This window comes from Erythrolamprus reginae, chromosome 3 (assembly GCF_031021105.1).
Source record: "Erythrolamprus reginae isolate rEryReg1 chromosome 3, rEryReg1.hap1, whole genome shotgun sequence".
NCBI lineage: Eukaryota > Metazoa > Chordata > Lepidosauria > Squamata > Dipsadidae > Erythrolamprus > Erythrolamprus reginae.
In genome coordinates, this window is record NC_091952.1 from 112,241,638 (window position 1) to 112,263,282 (window position 21,645).

General features: G+C 37.5%; 1 protein-coding gene across 2 annotated transcripts in view; it reads left to right on the plus strand.

Moving 5' to 3' along the window:
* Positions 1-21,645, plus strand: part of PTPRC (protein tyrosine phosphatase receptor type C) — a 107,260-nt gene that overhangs the window by 68,034 nt on the left and 17,581 nt on the right. For both annotated transcript variants that reach the window (XM_070746388.1, XM_070746390.1), the window contains 10 exons: positions 1,346-1,480; positions 4,777-4,944; positions 8,117-8,319; positions 11,072-11,132; positions 11,260-11,368; positions 15,137-15,171; positions 17,057-17,166; positions 19,247-19,337; positions 19,468-19,544; positions 19,683-19,719. In XM_070746388.1, the coding sequence (XP_070602489.1) occupies positions 1,346-1,480; positions 4,777-4,944; positions 8,117-8,319; positions 11,072-11,132; positions 11,260-11,368; positions 15,137-15,171; positions 17,057-17,166; positions 19,247-19,337; positions 19,468-19,544; positions 19,683-19,719 (1,026 nt within the window). The remainder of the gene's footprint in view (positions 1-1,345; positions 1,481-4,776; positions 4,945-8,116; positions 8,320-11,071; positions 11,133-11,259; positions 11,369-15,136; positions 15,172-17,056; positions 17,167-19,246; positions 19,338-19,467; positions 19,545-19,682; positions 19,720-21,645) is intronic.

Below are 21,645 nucleotides of genomic sequence, written 5' to 3' on the forward strand. Positions count from 1 at the left end.
TTTCACATGCTGTTGTGCACATTCAACTTTGTAGAGAACTTCATGAGAATATTTCATTCATTCAGATCTAGGATGTGTTTTTTGAGTGTTCCCTTTATTTTTTTGAGCAGTATATTTTGATTTTCCAAAATCTTCCATAACTTGGAGATTTTGTTGTTATTGTTGTTGTTGTTATAAAAACCCATTCTCTCTGCACATTGGACAGAGGATAATTGGTCATAATTACTTCCCTGTACCAGATTTTGACTTTTCTTCTCATCCAATCGGAAGTCATTGGAAATGATTAGAAATTAATGAAAGTTGTTGATTCATTGTTTATGGACTCAGCTGGCAGAAGATTCTAGAGACCAATATATGATTTCTAAAGAGATTTATTTTGTGAAAAGAAGAATTTAGTATACTTACATGCCACCCATCTCTCAACAGAGGCTATCATCCTACATCTTATCCTGAACCTAAGGAATAAATATTACCTCTGGGGCTAGTAGAAATTATAAAAGCAGAGTTGGAATTGAAGTGATAGGTCTATGTGGGTAGTTGACTAACCTCACGTAGGACTTCCTGGTCTTGTATTCTTACTCTGGAGTTGATAAACGTTTCTAAGACCTGAAATTTCTGACATTTTCTGGAAATATACAAATTTGTTTGTTTGTTTGTTTGTTTATTTATCCAATACACAATAATACACAATAATGGTAATAGAGCATACCTTCAAATAAAATATGTTAAATGAAGAAAAGAGTGGAGAGTGTAGGAATAAAAATACATCAATTAGAAAATAGAAGTAAAGATATAGGCATAGAAGAGAAGATATAGGAGATATAGGAGAGACAATAGGACAGGGGTCGGAAGGCACATTAGTGCATTTATACACGCCCCTACTGACCTCTTAGGAATCTGGATAGGTCAACAGTGGACAGTCTACTGGAAAAATGTTGGGGGCTAGGGAATGATATTATGGAGTCCGGTAACGAGTTCCATGTTTCAACGACTCTATTACTAAAGTCATATTTTTTACAGTCAAGTTTAGAATGGTTAATATTAAGCTTGAATCTGTTGTGTGCTCTTGTGTTGTTGTGGTTGAAGCTGAAGTAGTCTTTGACAGGCAGGACATTGCAGCAAATGATCCTGTGGGTGTTAATTAGATCATGTTTGAGGCGTCGTAGTTCTAAGCTTTCAAGACCCAGTGCACAAATACACAATGTACTGCTCAACACTGATTCTATTTCCCTTCTGTAAATTCATGGGAGTCATAGTTTATTTTGCTCATATTCTATTTCTTGTTGTCATGTCCCAGAGACCGTTATTTTATCATTATTTGCTTTTCTGTTAATTTTTGTATCAGAACCAGACACACCTAAAAACTGTTCATCCGAGTCAACTGAAGAAAATATAATAGTTACTTGGAGTGCACCACCAATCCAGACAAATGGCCCTATTCATGGTTATAATATCAAAATAAGCAATACTAAAACTGGTGGTATGTATATATATATATATATTAATACTGCTGTAGCTACTGATATGTACTACTGGTATGCATTTCTAATTGTTTGAAAGCACCTACTCATGCATTTTCAGAATTTTTAAAAATGATTTTCAAAATTTCTTGGATGGATATTGTAATAACCTTGATAAGTAGCTGCTCTTGTTTGCTTCTTCTCCTAGTAATAGATTTGCCCTATTAATCTCTGTTAATTTCAAGGATATTTTCAAAGTAGTTTTCTAATCTCTATCACCAACTCTGAAAATAGTTTGATTTTTGTATTGACTCCTCCAAATGGAAGCAGTTCTTCTTTCTGTAGATCCCATGTATCTTGACAATATCATCTCCCTGTTTCAATTAACAGACATACATGGCAATTATTAGTAAAGGACACTGGATACTCCTCAGCCACTCCTTCTGGATCTCTAATTATTTCCTCTCTCTTGGAAGGTGGGGAAGTAGATGGCACACAACCAATAATACATCTCAGATATCTTAGCAGTCTGTACATAGCTTGGTATAGTGCCAGTATAAAAGTCATTTGCTACTCCAGTTCATATTGATATATTGGACAAATAAATGTCCATATGTCTTTCATTGCAAAATCTCCTTGGCCAATTTTACTTGAGGCCATGTGAAACCAAATTTTATTCAAAAGGTTTCCTTTAGACCAGTGGTTCTCAACCTGGGGGTTGGGACCCCTTTGGGGGCCAAACAACCGTTTCACAGGGGTCGCCTAAGACCATGGGGAAAGATGAATTTTCCCTGGTGATAGGAACTAAAGCTTCTATTCTGGCCCCTTGGAACATATTTTTACACTCCAACCAATCAGGCATTTACAGTAGGGGTGTCCCTCTGATCTTACTACCAATCAGCTTAAAGCTCTGTTGGGAGAATTGGCGCTAGAATTATGGTTGGGGGGTCACTAACACATGAGGAATTGTATTAAGGGGTCGCGGCATTAGAAAGGTTGAGAACCACTGCTTTAGACTTTACTGATTTGTTTTCCTTGGGGGAGGAAGGACAATATTTAAGCAAAGGAGTGGATTGAAATATCAGAGAGAGATTATTTTTAACTACAAGTAAAGTTCTCTCATATAGACCGATATAGAAATAAAGGAAAATCCAGTATTTTGGCTAGAAGTTCAGCAGAGGGAAAGAACAGGAAATTATCTGTTCGTCTATCCATCCTTCTATCCATCCTTCCACCCATCCACCCATCTATTTATCTATCTATCCATCTACTCTTGTTTCCATCCACCTATCTATCACCTCCACTTAGTAAACTATTTTTTTTCCATGTCAGAAATACCTAAGTGCTTCTATGGCATAAGGATTTGAGAACACTATTGCTTGGGGAGACCCAGTTGGGGGCTTTTTTCATGTCCTCATAAAGTTGCTCACTTAAATACTACTCATTAATCTAGTCGAGTATTCTGAGCAGAGTCAGGTTACAAGCGGTGTGCCACAAGGGTCAGTTCTGGGTCCTATTCTTTTTAATATGTTTGTGAGTGACATAGGGGAAGGTTTGGTAGGGAAGGTTTGCCTATTTGCCGATGACTCTAAAGTGTGCAATAGGGTTGATATTCCTGGAGGCGTCTGTAATATGGTAAATGATTTAGCTTTACTAGATAAATGGTCAAAGCAATGGAAACTGCAGTTTAATGTTTCCAAATGTAAAATAATGCACTTGGGGAAAAGGAATCCTCAATCTGAGTATTGTATCGGCAGTTCTGTGTTAGCAAATACTTCAGAAGAAAAGGATTTAGGGGTAGTGATTTCTGACAGTCTCAAAATGGGTGAACAGTGCAGTCAGGCGGTAGGGAAAGCAAGTAGGATGCTTGGCTGCATAGCTAGAGGTATAACAAGCAGGAAGAGGGAGATTATGATCCCGCTATATAGAATGCTGGTGAGACCACATTTGGAATACTGTGTTCAGTTCTTGAGACCTCACCTACAAAAAGATATTGACAAAATTGAACGGGTCCAAAGACGGGCTACAAGAATGGTGGAAGGTCTTAAGCATAAAACATATCAGGAAAGCCTTAATGAACTCAATCTGTATAGTCTGGAGGACAGAAGGAAAAGGGGGGACATGATCGAAACATTTAAATATATTAAAGGGTTAAATAAGGTCCAGGAGGGAAGTGTTTTTAATAGGAAAGTGAACACAAGGACAAGGGGACACAATCTGAAGTTAGTTGGGGGAAAGATCAAAAGCAACATGAGAAAATATTACTTTACTGAAAGAGTAGTAGATCCTTGGAACAAACTTCCAGCAGACGTGGTAGATAAATCCACAGTAACTGAATTTAAACATGCCTGGGATAAACATATATCCATCCTAAGATAAAATACAGAAAATAGTATAAGGGCAGACTAGATGGACCATGAGGTCTTTTTCTGCCGCCAGACTTCTATGTTTCTAGTCATAGTTGCCCACTTTCGAACTGCTGGGTTGGAGGAGGTAGAATGTGTGATGGGAGCACACACCATCCACTGCAGCAATGGGTGTCAAATATGAATCGCCAATCATTGGTCAAGACTTTTAATCTTCTGAGCCACTGTGTTTCTTAGGAGATTAATTTCCCCAAGTAGACAGAGAGACAGATGATAGATAGAGCTAGAATTTATTGGAATGGGATTCTCCATTTTCCAAATTCCAGTATTAATACCAATAATAATTGCCCCAATGTTTATACACATTTGAAGTGAGCAATATAAATATTCTGAGGTAAAAATCAATTAAGAGTAAATTTATCGAAGCAAGGTATTATTCTGGGATAAGGTAAGAAATGTGTTTAGTTTGCATCGGAAGTATATTTACTACCAGATCTAATTCATATTAATATAGAACTTGAAGTTAGTTAATATCCAAACAGCACCATTTTACAGTTTTCTAATAAAAAAAAATACATTAGAGAAAAATGTATATATTTGTAAAATCAATATTCATAAATGCATTGTTAAAGAAGATTGCGATAACCGTGTAATACACAAAACTGCAAATGAAATTGATATGTTTGGAAAAATATACATAAAAATACATAAAAACCTTAAGCTTTTAAAAAATAGATCTCAGTTTGACAAATGAAAGTTGCTGGATTCAGAAAAACAAAAAAAATTGAATCTGATATGTTTATTCATCCATCGATATTTTGGCAATCTTAATGGGAGATTGGTTTTCTTCTATGAAAATGAGTGTCAATGATTATCTCTGAATTTTTGTCTCTGCATCAATATTATTTATATATATATATATATTGTATTTATGGTTTTAACATTTCCAGAATATCGACAAAATAAGACAGGAAATAATAGCATGCAGCATATATGGACTGGTTTAAAACCTTACACAAATTATACAATGAGGGTATCGGCATACACGCAGAGAAAAAATAATACCTCAGCACTTGAGGGAGATCCCTGTACTCATAATGTAAGGACTCTTCCAACAAGTAAGTTGTGGATATTTAATTGTAAGTATTTAATTTAGTTGTGAAATATAATTATGGGGTAACGTTATAACCTCGAGGCTCGACTACTGTAACGCTCTCTACATGGGGCTACCTTGGAAAAGTGTTCGGAAACTTCAGATCGTGCAGAATGCAGCTGCAAGAGCAATCATGGGCTTTCCCAAATATGCCCATGTTGCACCAACACTCCGCAGTCTGCATTGGTTGCCGATCAGTTTCCGGTCACAATTCAAAGTGTTGGTTATGACCTATAAAGCCCTTCATGGCATCGGACCAGATTACCTCAGGGACCGCCTTCTGCTGCACGAATCCCAGCGACCAGTTAGGTCCGACAGAGTGGGTCTTCTCCAAGTCCTGTCAACCAAACAATGCCGCTTGGTGGGACCCAGAGGAAGAGCCTTCTCTGTGGCGGCCCCGGCCCTCTGGAACCAACTCTCCCCAGAGATTAGAATTGCCCCCACCCTCCTTGCCTTTCGAAAGCTGCTTAAAACCCACATCTGCCGCCAGGCATGGGGGAATTGAGATACTCTTTCCTCCTAGGCCTTTACAATTTTATGCATGGTATGTCTGTATGTATGATTGGTTTTTATATAATGAGTTTTTAACTGTTTTTAGTATTGGATTTTGTTCTTTAATGTTTTATTGCTTTTGTTAGCCACCCCGAGTCTGGGGAGAGGGGCGGCATACAAATCCAATAAATAAATAAAAAATAAATAAATAAATAAATAAATAAATAAATAAATAAATAAATAAATGAGTGAGTGAGTGAGTGAGTGAGTAAGTAAGTAAGTAAATAAATAAATAAATAAATAAATAAACCACAATAAATATTATTTTTATTTATTAAATTTATATGCTATTTGACTCCCAGTGACTCTGGATAGTTATATATAAAAAGTGCCATCCTGTGTATTTCACAAGTGTACAAATGGTGCACAGAACTCAGAATTGTTGGCTGAACAACCAGGGCCAGCCTGACTATATGTCAAGGTCCATGAAATCTTATTACTCTCAGGGTTTCAAGTAACATCTGCACCCAAGTAACAACATCTGTGGCAGAATGGCAAAGTCTTTGAAAAAGTGATGGGAAAATATCAAGAAAGTGCTGTCACATGCTGCAGAACAATATAAAAAGAATAAAAATTAAAATAAATAAATTAAATAATAATATTAATATTAATAATAATATTAATAATAATATTAATAATAATATTATTAATAATAATAATACTACTACTACTACTACTACTACTACTACTAATAATAATAATAATAATAATAATAATAATAATAATAATAATTTATTGGATTTGTATGCCGCCCCTCTCCATAGACTCGGGGCGGCTAACAGCAATGATAAAAACAACATGTAACAATCCAATAATAAAACAACTAAAAACCCTTATTATAAAACCAAACATACACACAAACATACCATGCATAACTTGTAAAAGCAGACAGACAAGCACTGTTCTCTCCAACCTCCTCACTTCCATGTAGGAGATAAGGTTTTCCTATCAACCAAATATATATAGTTGAGGCCTGACAATTCCCTTCTTGACAAAGTGGTACCTATTTATCTATTTCCATTTTATGCTTTCAAACTGTTAGGTAAGGAGAAGCTGGGGCAAGTAATGGGAACTCATCCTTCTGAATAGTACTCGGATTGATTACAAAAAGATATTCAAGTCCCTGCCACATGAGTAGATAATTAAGTACTGTACCTAGAAAAATTAGGGCTCAGTAGAAACGTCAGAAACTTTGTGAAAAGATCACTGATGCAATGGAAGATACGGTTGCTGATCAATAGTGATAAACTGAGAGAGGTTAATATCAAGAGAAGAATCTTTCAAAGTGACTCTATTATTATCTGTCATTGGACCTATTCCTTAGTCAACAGTACTGAATAAGTCAGGCTCTATCAATGAAAAAAAAAACCCAATATTTTAGCTATCATTTTGACTTTAACAACGTGCATAAAACATAATGAGGATCAAATTGAGAATGGCAAAAACTAGGATTTTATTTTGAAAAATTACTTTGGTGGTTTTCCTAAATTTTTAATTGCTTAAAAACCAATGAAAAGTTTATAATTAGTATACTGCTGATGCAGTTTTGGTGGGTTTTATAGATTATATTCATCATCATAGTTTGTGGAAATAGATTTTAAAAGAGAGAAAGGAATTCTGTGCCATAAAGAATATCAATATCTGAATATATTTGAGTCTTCAGAAAGGGACGGCATATAAATGTAATAAATAATAATATAAATCTCATGGCTAAGAAAAAAAATCTGTTTTGTGGAGTGAAGAGCAGAACAAATTATTGAGAAATTTGGATTTATTTTCTTGAAGATGAATCCTAGTAAAATAGTGAAAATAATCCTGGTGAAATAGTGAAAATAGTTAGCATCTATAATTAGTACAGGTAGCACCAGGATTTTATTGTATTTTAGATACATATAGTCCTTGTTTAGCAACAGTCTTAGATATTGACCTTTTGTAAATGTGACAGTAATAAACAATAGTAAAAAAAATCATTTCCCAACCAATGCACACATTTGGGACAACAGAAATATCCAGTGCAAAACTGATTATGGTCTGGTCAATTTCAGACAGCAGCAGCCAGTGACCCAGAGTTCTAATCAACTAATTAAGGTGAGCTTGTCATTATGGTTAGAACTTTTTTATGGAACTGCTGCACTGCAGAGAAAAACAACTCAGAAAGACATGCAGGTAGTTGTCGACTTATGAACTCAACTGAGCCCAAAATTTCTGTTGCTAAGTGAAATATTTGTTACGGGAGTTTTGCCCCATTTTACAACCTTTCTTGCCACAGTTGTTAAGTGAATTGCTGTAGTTGATAAATTAGTAACCGGGTTGTTAAGTGAATCTGGATTGCTCATTGACTTTGCTAGTCAGATGGTTTCAAAAGGTGATCATGTGACCCCGGGACACCGCAATGGTGATAAATATGAATCAGCAGCAATCAGTGAATTTCACAGTGTCCATTACTGTCCCTCTCTCTTAGTCACATCTTCACTTAGTGATCAGCTGATTGCAGTCATTGAGCAAGAACTGCTTGAAATTATTGATGCCTATACTCTTAGCACTGCTTATTTTCTTTTAATGAAAACCACTTTAATTTTCAACAGAGCCAAGTTCTTTGAAAAACTTTAATGTAAACATATCCACCGAGGGACACAATGTTGTAGATGCTTCTTGTGAGGGACCAGATGAATTAAACGGACCCAACAAATACTATTCTTTAGAATGGGATGGCGGTGATATAAAGAACAGTAGCACTTGCATATTCAAAGTGAAAGACCTTTCTTTTTTGAAAACATACACTTTTGAAGTAAGTTGAATTGTCCTAAACTTGAGACTGAGATATCCCCTCCCCCCAAGAAAAATGCTGTATGTCTATCTGCTTATTCATCAATCAGTGAAGTCAAAACTTTGAGAAAATAATGAATTAGGTTGATGGTCTGAATCAATTCTTCAGCAATCTAATGGCCTGGATAAAGGCTGACATACACAGAAACCGAAATCTCTGTTTGTGCTTGGTTAATTTGGGGATTAAATTCAGAACACACTGTTCTGGAATGGATTGCTGCAGAATTATAAGAGCAATACTTAGCAGTATTCAGATCTATCATTGTCATGAGTAGTGGTCAATTGACAAGCGATTTCAAAGACCAAGTGTATCTTTTATCTTTGGTGAGATGTAGTAACTACAACCCTATCTGGTCAGGGGCACCCTGCAACCATTTTTAAACAGAACTAAATCAGATTGCTAATAGAATAAATTTATTAATTAATAGCCAAGCATCCTCAAAATTTAACATACCAGATTTTTCTGAGTATAAGATGCAGTGGAATATGAGATGCACCTTAGTTTTTGGGGAGGAAAATAGGGAAAAGAATCTGCTTACCAGGTATTCATCTACCTAGCGCCCTTAGTTTACTCAGCTTCAGTACATTATTTTATCCCCCGGTTAAAGGCTTAATTTTTTTTGTTCTGAGAGAGTAACAATGAAAGAGCTTGCAAGCCAGTAAGAGCTGGGAACTTCATTAGAAACTGGAAAGAAACAGTCTGAGCAAGTAGAGCAGTGGAAAAACCCTGCAAAGACTTAGGGCTTGGAAAACATTCTTCCCAGAGAGTAACAATGAAAGAGCTTGGGTACATTAAAACCACCTAGTTAGGGCTGGAAAGAAATATTTGAAGCAAATTAGACCAATAGGGAAAAAACCCTACAAAGACTTAGGGTTGGGAAACATTCTTTCCAGAGAGTAAGAGTGAAAAAGCTTGCATAAAGCAATGAAAAAAACCTTACAAAGACAGGGTTTGGAATACATTCTTGGTAAAAAGGAACAATGAAAGAGCTTGCAATCCGATAAAATCTAGGAACATTGTTAGCACCTGGTTAGGGCTAGAAAGAAACATTTGGAACCAATAGAGCAGTGTTTTTCAACCAATGTGCCACGGCACACTAGTGTGCTGTGAGACATGGTCAGGTGTGCCGCGAAGCTCAGAGAGAGAAAGAAAACAAGAGAGAGAGAGAAATAAAGCAAGAGAGTAAGAAAGACAGAGAGAAAGCAAGAGAGAGAAAAAGAAAATGAGAGAGAGAGAGAAAGAAAGAAAGAAAGAGAGAGAGAGAAAGAAAGAGAGAAAGAAAGCAAGAGAGACAAAAAGAAAACAAGAGAGAGAGAAAGAAAGAAAGAGAGAGAGAAAGAAAGACAGAGAGAAAGCAAGAGAGAGAAAAAGGAAATGAGAGAGAAAGAAAGAAAGAGAGAAAGCAAGAGAGAGAGAGAGAGAAAGAAAGAAAGAAAGCAAGAGAGAGAGAAAGAGAACAAGAGAGAGAAAGAAAGCAAGCAAGGGAGAGAGCAAGAGATAGAGAGAAAGAAAGAAAGAGAGAGAGAAAGAGAGGGAGGGAAGTTGGGAGAGAGAAAGACAGAGGGAGGGAGGGAGAAAGAGAGCAAAAAAGAGGAAGGTAGGAAGAGAGAAAGAAAGAGGGATGGAGAGAGAGAGAGAAAAGAAGGGAGAGAAAGAAGGAGGGAGAGAGAAATAGACCAAAAGGGAGGAAGAGAGAAAAAAAATGTGTCCAAACTTTTTTTAGCCGCCCCCCCCCTCAATGTGCCCCAAGGTTTTGTAAATGTAAAAAATGTGCCGTGGTTCAAAAAAGGTTGAAAATCACTGCAATAGAGAATGAAAAAAAAAATCAAAGACAGGGAATACATTGGAATACATTATTGGCAGAGAGTAACAATGAAAGAGCTTGCAAGCTGGGAACATTGTTAGCACCTGGTTAGGGCTGGAAAGAAACTTACTCAGAGCAAGTTCAAGTAATGAAACAAACCCTGCAAAGACTTAGGGCTTGGAAAACATTTTTTGCAGAGAGAAACAATGAAAGAGCCTGCAAGGTAAGAGGTGGAAAGATCGTTAGCAGCTAGTTAGGGCTGGGGGGAAAAGTTACATTCAGAGTAAAAGATGCACCCTAATTATCAGCCTCTTTTAGGGAGGAAAAGGGTGCATCTTATACACCGAAAGGGTGCATCTTATACATCTTATACACTGAAAAATATGGTATATCTGGCATAGAACACTTGGTCAGTTTAGAAATAGCAATAACATTAATATTTATATATTGCTTCTCAGTGCTTTACAGTCCCTCTTCAAGCGGTTTACAGAGAGTAAGCATATTGACTCCAACAATCTGGGTCCTCATTTTACTGACCTTGGAAAGATGGAAAGCTGAGTCAGCCTTGAGCCTGTTGAGATTCGATCTGCCAAACTGCTGGCAACCGATGATCAGAAGAACTAGCTTGCAGTACTGCACTCTAGCCACTGTGCCACCGAAGCTCAATGCAGCTTTTTCATTGCAATTTTTTAAAATAGTATTGAACTTTTCATCTTCCACATAAATGAGGGCAAGGTGAAATAAGTTATTTTGTATCTTTGAACTGATTCTTATACCTCATTAAGACATTTATATTCTTAATAAAGGTTTTATATGTCTAATTTTCATAGGAGATTTTGGAAGATTTATGGAAGAGTTAGTTTTTACAGTATTTCAGAACTCTACATTTATTGTGTCTTCTTCTTACAGGTGTATGTTTTCAATGGACATTATTATTCACAGCCAGTATCGAAAAAAGTAACCACCAAATGTATGTTAACATTTTAAAAATTCCTTTTATTTTCCTGATTAGTTTAATTTGCATATTGAAAACACAAGATAATAACAAAATGTTGACATTTCCTAAACCTTTTGTTTCATTTTGTTTCATGCAACAGATAATGTTGGAGCTGTCATTGGATTCTTGGCATTCCTGATTATTGTAACAGTTTTGGCTTTACTTCTTGTCCTGTATAAAATATACATCCTTAACAGAAAGAACTTAAGGTAATTTTGTGAAATACAAAATGCATGACAATAGGAAAACTGCATCCTCGTCTGTCCTATTACGAATGTCTTGCAATGACCACTTGAGGAGCTTCTCTGTAGCAAATGAACTGTACAATTATCATTGTCATTGCATTGCAGAAAATCACAGAAAATTTTGCACCATACAGTGGTACCTCTACCTACGAACGCCTCTACTTACAAACTTTTCTAGATAAGAACAAGGTGTTTAAGATTATTTGGCCTCTTTTCAAAAACCATTTTCCACTTACAAACTGGAGCCTCTGAAACTGTAACCAGAAATGGCAGGGAGAAGCCTCCAGGGGCCTCTCTAGGAATCTCCTGGGAGAAAATAGGGCCAGAAAAGGTGGGGAGAAGCCTCCATGGGTATAGTGACCAGATTTTAACATTGGTTAAAGAGAGACACCATTGACGGGGTGGAGGGGTGGGTGGGCTTGATTAAAAATTTGGTCTATATGGAGCAAAACAATATTTCTCTCTTTTTTTGTCTCTCTCTCTTCCTCCCTCCCTTTTATTTCTCTCTTTCTCTCTGCCTTTCTTTCTCTTTCCTTCTTTCTTCCTCTCTTTTTTCTCGCTCTCTTCCTCTCTCTTCCTCCCTCCCTTTCTCTCTATTTCTCTTTCTTTCTTTCTTTCTTTCTCTCTTTCTCTTTCTTTCTCTCCCTTTCTCTCTTTTATCTGTCTTTCTCCTTACCACTTTATTTATTTTTCTTTCTTTCTCTCTCCCTCCTTCTTCCCTCTCAGTCCTTTTCTCTCTCTCTTTCTCCCTTTCTATTTCTCTCTCTTTTTCTTTCCCTCTTTCTTTCTTTTTTCTTTCTCTCCCTGCCATCTTTTCTTTTTCTCTCTTTCTCTCACTCTTTCTTCCACCCTGTCTCTCTCTCTCTCTTCCTCCCTGCCTCTCCTGTTGTTTCAGTGAGGCTGGAATCAGAAAAAGAGTGATCCAGAGTCTGTTTTAAGGGTGATGCCGTGGTTGAGTGAGGGGGAGGGCAGAGGAAAAAGGAGGAGGGGGAAGGAGAAGGGATAGCAGCACCCTTATCTCTCTCCCTTCTTCCCTCCGTCTCCCTCCCTCCCTCTCTCTCCCTCTTTCTCCCTTTCTATTTCTCTCTCTTTCTATCTCCTTCTTTCTTTCTTTCTTTCTTTCTTTCTTTCTTTCTCTCTCTCTCTGTCTTTCTTTCTTTCTCCTTCTTTCTCTCCCTTCCATCCTCTCTTTTTCTCTCTTTCTCTCTCTCTTCCTTCCACCCTGCCTCTTTCTCCCTTTCTCTCTCTCTCTTCCTCCCTGCCTCCCCCATTGTTTCAGCAAGGGTGGAATCAGAAAAAGAGCGATCCAGAGTCTGTTTTAAGGTGATGCTGTGGTCGAGTTGGGGGGGGAGGCGGAGGAAAAAAAGGAGAAGGGGGAAGAGAAGGGGTTCAGCAGCCCCCCTCTCCCTCCTTCCCTCCCTCTCACTCTGTTTCTCTCTCTTTCTCTGTCTCCCTTTCTATTTCTCTCTCTTAATCTCTCCCTCCCTTTCTCTCTATTTCTCTCTCCCCCTTTCTTCCTTTCTCTTTCTCTCTCTCTCTCCCTTCATTACTCTCTTCTCTCTCTGTCTCTCTTCCTTCTTCCTTGTCTCTTTCTTTTTTTCCCTTCCTCCCTGCCTCCCCCGTTGTTTCAGCAAAAGAGCGATCAGGGGGGAAGACGGAGGAAAAAGAGGAGGGGGGAGGAGAAGTGGTTCAGCAGCTGAACCTCCCAAGTCTTTCTCAACCAAGAAGCCAGCCAGAAGGACTGAAACGGGAGGTGGGGGAAGAAGAGGGACCTCCTGAGCTGCCGAGGCTTGTCAAATGTCCGGCCGCTTCAGCTTTCTCCTACCAGCTGCCAGCTCCTCTTGCCTCTTCAGGGATCCACCTGGGTCATATCCAGGAGGATGTCTAGGCTGGTGGGGGCAGCTTGATGAGAGGCTACCCACCCTAGAGTCGCCCATGAAGACCGACTGCTGCGCCGGCTATCTCTGTGTGATAGTTGATCTTTTTAAAAAAGCGGGACATTTTTCAAATGCTGCGGACAAATGATCAAAAAGCGGGACTGTCCTGCTGAAAATGGGACATATGGTCATGGAACCTCTCTAGGAATCTCCTGGGAGGAAACAGCGCTCCACCCTCCCTGTGGTTTCCCCAATCACACACATTATTTGCTTTTACATTGATTCCTATGGGAAAACTTTCTTCTTCTTACAAACTTTTCTACTTAAGAACCTGGTCACGGAATGAATTAAGTTCGTAAGTAGAGGTACTATTGTATTATAGACAGAATCCTTTATTTATTATTAATTAAAGGAGTTGTCTCCAATTTTATGACATTTTTGTTACGGTTGCTAACTCAGTCATTGCAGCAGTGAATCAGTATAGCTGTAAAAATAAAATAAAATAGTCATTAAATGAATCCAGCTTCCCACATTGACTTTATTTATTGGAAACTTACTAGGAAGATCCCAAATTGTCATCCCATGATCCCATGACACAAGTGCCAAGGGCTTAATTTCTGATCATGTGACCATGAGGATACTGCAACAGCTGTGATTGCAAAGACCAGCCACAACTCATTTTTTCAGTGCTTCTGGAACTTCAAACAGTCACTAAACAAGTGCTTCAAGTAGAGGACTACCTGCATGAATATTTTGCCCTTCTTAATTTACCGTATCTCTTTATACTCAAGTCATATTTTCTCTTTAGAACTTATTTCTCTTTAACATTATTTGCAATCTCTTTTTAATACCTTAAGTATCTTGCACGTACTTCTTTCATTTATTTGCCTTTTCTTTTCATTTTTATTCTCCTTGGAAATGGATAATTTTAGATTTATTTTTTAAAAAAATTGGTCAAGTACACAAAAACTTGTACTTAGATTGAACATTGAACATTTAGAAAGATGCTGATTGAATGGTTCAGTTCCAGCCAGGCAAGTATTCTTCTAGGAAATGATCTTAAATTTTTCCATCCTTTTGGGGGTTTCCCCACTTTTTCCCAATAAGCTGCCAGATATTTGTGTATTGATTATGTACATGGAATACATACACTTTCCTACCAATTCTTGACATCAAATGTCCATATAGTTCTTAAATTAAATGCCCCGCCTTAACACAATCATCATCTGGAGGTTTTGCAGATTCAAACCAGTGGTGAGTTGCTCCAGGTTCAGCCAGGTTCAGTGAACCAGTAGCTCTGCCCACCTGCCTGGGACATTTCTGTGCATGCACAGAATCATTGTGCTTGCACACGAGTGTGCCCATGAACCAGTAGTGATGGGATTTAGAACCCACTACTGATTCAAACCCTATTAAAAGGATCTGAGCTCTGCATTGAAGCTATGCCTGTCTTACAATCTGCAAATAGAGTGAAATTGGTTTCAAGTTTCAGGAGATTCTGTTAATGAATTAATCTTTTTAATTTTTAAAAAGATTTTAATCATTAATCTGTTAATGAACACATGGTAATGTAGATCAGGGATATATTTGTATGTTGGGGGTGAGGCTGTCCTCATGCTTATCTAAAAAGAGGGGGGTGTTTGAAATAGTTATTAATATGAATCAGGGGAGCACTGGATCCTGTTTGAGCAGGAGGGGAACCTGCTCTTTTTTAAAGCTGGAGTAACAGAATTAGAAAGAAGGATTAATGTGCTCACATTCTGACTACACCTGTGTACTCATTAACATCTATTGAAAAATAGTAATATTTTGTTCTCACCATTCAGTCTTATTTCTGTGATTTTTTTTTTTGCAGCGATGAAGAAGAAGGAGTAAGGCTGGTAACCAGAGGTAACTATTTAAAAAATTCTAGAAAGTACAGGAGCCTTGAAATGGTACTATGAAAGCTTTATCCAAATGTTCATAAAGCCCATTGACACATGAAATTCTCTACCCCAGGGGTGTCAAATTAATGGTATCATGTCATCACATTATATGTTGTGATTACTTCACCCTTTGGTAAATGGGGGTGGGCATGGCCAGCATCTGACTCATGCGGCTCACAGGTCACAAGTTTAAGGTAACCAGACATCCTGCTTTTGATGGGACAGTCCCATTTTTTAAGAATTTGTCCTGCATCCCATGGGTTTTTTAAAAAGTCCCGATTTTCCTTTCTCTGGACTAAACATCTCCCAGTGCCCAGAGAAAGGAAATGTTTCATTCGCTCTGAGCCAACCAGAGCAAATGAAATGTTTCCTTTCTCTGGTTGCTGGGAGAGGGAATAAATATATCTCACTGGCCAGAGAAAGGAAATGCTAGATCTGGATGGCTCAGAGTGAATGAAGTGTTTCCTTTCTCTGGGTGCTGGGAGAGGGAATAAACTTCTCTTACTGCCTAGAGAAAGGAAACGCTTTATTCGCTCTGGATGACTCAGAGAGAATAAAGTGCTTCCTTTCTCTGGGTGCTGGGAGGAGGAAGCTTCTTCCACCACTAAGAAAAAGGAAGTGCATCCCATTATGGGCTGGCTTGTCAATCTTGGGATGGAGCGTGGCCCCCGTTTCTTCCCGGTTAGAAAAGGGGAGGAGGGATGAAAGAAGCGATGGCTCCGGGTATGGGTGCAGCTCCCAGGGAGACTAGACCAAATTTTATTCAAGGACCCCTCCCCCCGTCAATGGTGTCCTGCTTTACCAATGTTCAAATCGGGTCACCTTACATAAGTTTGACACCCTTCTTCTATCCTGATGAGATTTCCTGCCCTGCTTCTGAATTAAGGTGCAACAAAGAGAAACCCTAAGCCCAATGTTGTCTCTATCATCATCCCTTCTTAATTCAGTTTACCTATATATCAATGGAATTATCACAGCCTCATTATTATTGTGAAAATAACCATAAAAAGCAAGGGCGCGCTCTTTATCTTATTTAGTTTATTCTTTCCGTTTTGCTCAGAAAAGAAGTTTTAGCTTTATTATGTCATTTTAAACAGTGAATCTAAACTTCATTTCAACATAATTTCATATGTCTTTAGAGTTTCTAATACAAAGCACACTTGTGCTAAACTAGGTACTCTAAAAGACTCCCCCCCCTTTGTAAATGAGAAACAATTTGAATAAGACATAAAAGTCATCTTATTCTAATTCAGGCTGGATTGTAAACAGAAGGTGTCCTCATTAGCATCACAAAAACTATACAATATTTGGGAAAAGACTAATTCTTTTCTGATCCTTGATCAAAACAAATTTCAAAGCCCTTGCAACTACATGGGGATTTGGTTTTTTTAAATGCAATTAGCACCATTGAAGAATGTTAAAAACAGTATCTAAAAGTAATATCCCTATATAACTTTTCCCCCCCTAAAAAAAGGAATAAGTACAAAAAAACGTATGTTTCCTTTATCTCAGTGTTCTCAACCTTGGCAAATGTAAGGCTCCAAAAGGAAACATGGAAAAATTGTGGTTATAAATTATATTTGCATGATCGTATAAATTTTAGGTGCTGTTTTATTCACTTCTCTACTGTGACTGTGAAGGTTTTAAATGCATATGCCATAAGTGAATTAAATGCCCTTGGATTGAATAATTTGATGGTAAGTTTTAAAGCTTAACTCATTGAGTTCAGGCAGCAAACCCATTCAATAATTTTGACACTTGTGCTCAAGCATGTATTGAATTTGTTTCACTGCACATATGAGAAGCAATGCACATATGCTTATCTGGAAGTGTTTCTACCTCTTTTAAAGATGATGAAAGACACATGAAGAACATCGATCCAATTCCTGCAGAGTTATTATGGGAAGCTTATAAGACAAAAATAGCAGATGAAGGAAGGCTTTTTTTGGATGAATTTCAGGTTAGTATCCCAATCAAAAATCTAAGGAGGGTCTACGTATGGTTGGTGGTTAGCTTTTTTTAGTAAATAGTTCCCACCCTAAGGATTTCACATATTTTAATTATTTTACTTCTTTTCAACATCAGGGAGCAGTGTGGTGGCCTAGAGGTGGAGCTATTGCCTAACAATCAGGAGACTATTGGTTCTATCCTAAGTAGCAACAGATATTTATCTCTTTGGGTGCAATGAGTAATTGCTGCAAACTCCACATAGGCATAAGGAAGGGCGTCCAGCCAATAAACAGTTCCAATCAATCGCTCTGATCCCACCCTAATGCAGGGTCATAAAAAAGTGTCCCTTTCAATATCAGGGAGATTAGATATGTCTGAATAGTGCTATAGCAGTCTCTTCATAATAATCTGAACTTTGTTGTTGCTAGTTGCAAAGTCATGTCCGACTTCGCAAACCCATGAATAACATTCCTCCTCTACCATACCCCAGAGTCCATTTAAGCTCACACCTACTGCGTCAGTGACTCCAACCAGCCACCTCATTCTCTATAGTCCCCTTCTTCTTTTGCCCTCAATTGTTCCCAGCATTAGGCTCTTCTCGAGTGAGTCCTTCCTTCTCATTAGGTGACAAAGTAGTTTATCTTTAGGATCTGGCCTTCTAAAGAGCAGTCAGGGTTGATCTCCTCTAGGACTGACCAATTTGTTCACCTGGCAATCCAAAGGACTCACAGGAGTCTTCTCGAGCACCATAGTTCTGTAACGCACTATGTGCTGTAACGACTACTGCAATGCTCTCTACATGGGGCTACCTTTGAAAAGTGTTTGGAAACTTCAGATCCTGCAGAATGCAGCTGCGAGAGCAATCATGGGCTTCCCTAGGTATGCCCATGTTACACCAACACTCCGCAGTCTGCATTGGTTGCCGATCAGTTTCCAGTCACAATTCAAAGTGTTGGTTATGACCTATAAAGCCCTTCATGGCATTGGGCCAGAATACATCTGGGTCCGCCTTCTGCCGCACAAATCCCAGCGACCGGTTAGGTCCCACAGAGTCGGTCTTCTTCGGGTCCCATCAACTAAACAATGTCGTCTGGCGGGACCCAAGGGAAAAGCCTTCTCTGTGGCGGCCCCGACCCCCTGGAACCAGCTCCCCCCAGAGATCAGAATTGCACCCACCCTCCTTGCCTTTTGTAAGATCCTCAAAACCCACCTCTGTCGTCAGGCTTGGGGGAACTGAACTACCCTTTTCCCCCTAGGCCTATACAATTTATGCATGGTATGTTTGTGTGTATGTTTGGTTTTAATAAGGGTTTTTTAATTATTTTAAACATTAGATTTGTTACATGCTGTTTATTACTGTTGTTAGCCGCCCCGAGTCTATGGAGAGGGGTGGCATACAAATCTAAGAAATAGATAGATAGATAGATAGATAGATAGATAGATAGATAGATAGATAGATAGATAGATAGGTAGTTCTAAGGCCTCAATTCTTTGGCGCTCAGCCTACCTTATGGTTCAACATTCACAGCCATATATTGCAACTGGGAAAACCATAGCCTTAACTATATGCACTTTTGTTGGCATGGTTATGTCTCTGCTTTTTTGTATACTGTCCAGATTTGTCATAACTTTCCTCCCCAGGAGCAAGCTTCTTTTAATTTCTTGGCTGTAGTCCCCATCTGCAGTGACCTTGGAGCCCAGGAAAATAAAATCTGTCACTACCTCCATTTCCCCACCCCCATCTATTTGCCATGAATTGAGAGGGCCAGATGCCATGATCTTAGGTTTCTTAATGTTGGGTTTAAGCACATATATGGAAAATGAAGATAAGCATATTTATATCTCCATTCAGATTACATTGTTTATTTAACAAGTGTGAATTATTGTTATTTCTGCATAGGTTTATTTAGAAATATATCCTGCTGATTGATTTGGGGCGGTCCTATGCTAAACAAATGGAATAGAAAACTGGATTCAGAATAGCCAACAACAACAAAAAAAGCAAAGATTTAGTAATTAATCTTCATTGTCTGAGTTTATAATGTTTTTCACCTAAGGTCTTTGGCTCAGATGGATATTGTCTTTTGCAGAGCATTCCCAGAGTCTTCAGTAAATACCCCATAAAAGAAGCACGGAAGCCATATAACCAGAACAAGAACCGTTACATCGATATCCTCCCCTGTAAGCACATCATGCAAACATAAACTTTTCAACTTCTTGTTCCTCTACCTGCTTTCAAAAACTATACCAAACTAACAATATTGATTGATTGACATTCTTGGTCTTGATTTTTTGTTTCCCTATAAAAAAGATGATTACAATCGTGTGGAGCTTAACTCAAGCCCCGGGGAACAGGGATACGACTACATAAATGCAAGCTACATCGACGTGAGTGACTTTCATTTAAAATGTGCAAACTCATAGTCAAATGTTATTCAGCATTTTCTAACTCTTAGATTGTGCATATAGATATATATATATTGAGCCCATGCATGCAGGATAATAATATATGACTTTCTATCACAGGGTTTTAAAGAAATGAAAAAATATATCGCTGCACAAGGTTTGTATTATCTTTCTGACTTTGAATAGCACATAAAAATGAATTAATGCAATCATTACTACCTCTATTTTCTTTGATTGGATCGCCAAGCAGAATGCAAACTGGGGTGGAAATTTCCTTCCCATTCTATATCACGACTCACCCATCCATTAATCTTTCTGTCCTAGAGATCAATGTGCTCCTTATGTGCCTAAGAACGTGCAAAATAATAAACAGTTTAAGTTCCATAGATTTACCTTTAGCTGGTTCATGGTAACCATTGCTAGAGATTAATTTATTTCAGTTCCATAGATTGTACAAAGATGATCAAATATGTACCTAACTAGCAGTCATATTGGGAGCGGGGTGTATGTGTGTGTGTCAGGTTTAGTTGGTTTTTGTTAACCATCTCTAAGGATTTATTTGTTTGTTTGTTATGGCCACCCATTCCAAAAAGCTCTTGAAAAAAACCCAGAAAACAATTAGAATCGTTATAAAAACATTTTTAAAAACTGGGACACCTGAAATTCACTTTCTGAAAAAGTTAAAAGATATTCAATTTAGTAGCAATTAATTGTAAATATTTTATTTGATCAGCAAAGGAGAATATTTGCAGCTCAGGATTGAAATCAGGTTTCTTGTTATCTCAGCTGGTTCAGCTCAGGGAACAGCAAAGAGCACTCAAATTTTATGCTAGTTTATTTTTGTCACTTGGAGTATGGAATATGTATGTATGTATGTATGTATGTATGTATGTATGTATGAACATACAAACACACACACACACATATTTTCCAACTGAAAGATGTGTGTATGTGGGTGGAGTATGTAAAAATCATAAATAAAAGAAAAAACTAAGCAATTTTTAAAATAAACGGTTTTTTAAAAGTACATTCTTTGGTGGCATATAATTTTGCTATACAAAAACTGTCAATATTTACATTGGGTTTTACTGAATTGTTGGTCTCTAGGTAACTTGATAATAAGTGCCATTTTACCCTCTTAATTTCTCTTCTTTAATTAGAAATTATGGTTGATTAAAATAAATGGAGTTGAGTGAAAACAATATAAAATAAATAGAAAAGGATAATTTTTTAAAAAAAGTTATAAATAAAGCAAAAAAGGAAAGGGAGAAATATTGAAAATGCCAAACCTTTAGAATTTTAAAATTATAATACAGTTTAAAGGTCTTAATGTGATATTATGTGCTGGTTAAGAACAGCAATTTCATTTCTTTTCACATTAATTCAAAAATTGCTATGAAATTCCTAAACAGCAAACTAAAATTAGACCACATGAAATTGTGCAGTATTCTCCAAACTTGTCTGTTAATTGATATATAAATTAGTTCAAAGGCTGAGAGTAAACAAATGTTATTTAGCCAACTTCCAGAGTGTAGTACATAGTCAGGAAATACTTAATTGCCTAGCTTTTGGGAACCTTTATCTAAGGGGCAGATAAAAAGCTATCCCAAGCCATTTCAGTACAATTTACTTAAAACAGATCCTGAAAGAACTTTGTGGCAGATTCTGCCAAATATTATTCATGTTTCAGATAAACAGTAAATGCACTATACGTATATTGGAAACAAATACTAACTGATTGAAGTGACTTATGAGTTCTATAAATAAAATGAAATATTCATGTATGGATAGTAATGAAAATTTCTTCTAAAACATATTCTTCTAAAATATATTAGGAAAAATATCATCCAGAATCAGGTGGCATTCAGGTTTAATAAATGATTATTATTAAAATATACAAAACTGCATGACTATATGAATATTTGCGTGTTTGTTTCTCCTGTGCTAGTTTGATTTGGAGAAAGTCCCATTCTGCTAATCATGGAAAAAGAACGCTTTTACATATATTCATGCTGTGGAAAAACCAAAGAAGCTTATGAGATGCAATCCATTTAGGGCTGTAGAAAAGAAAACTCTGACATTT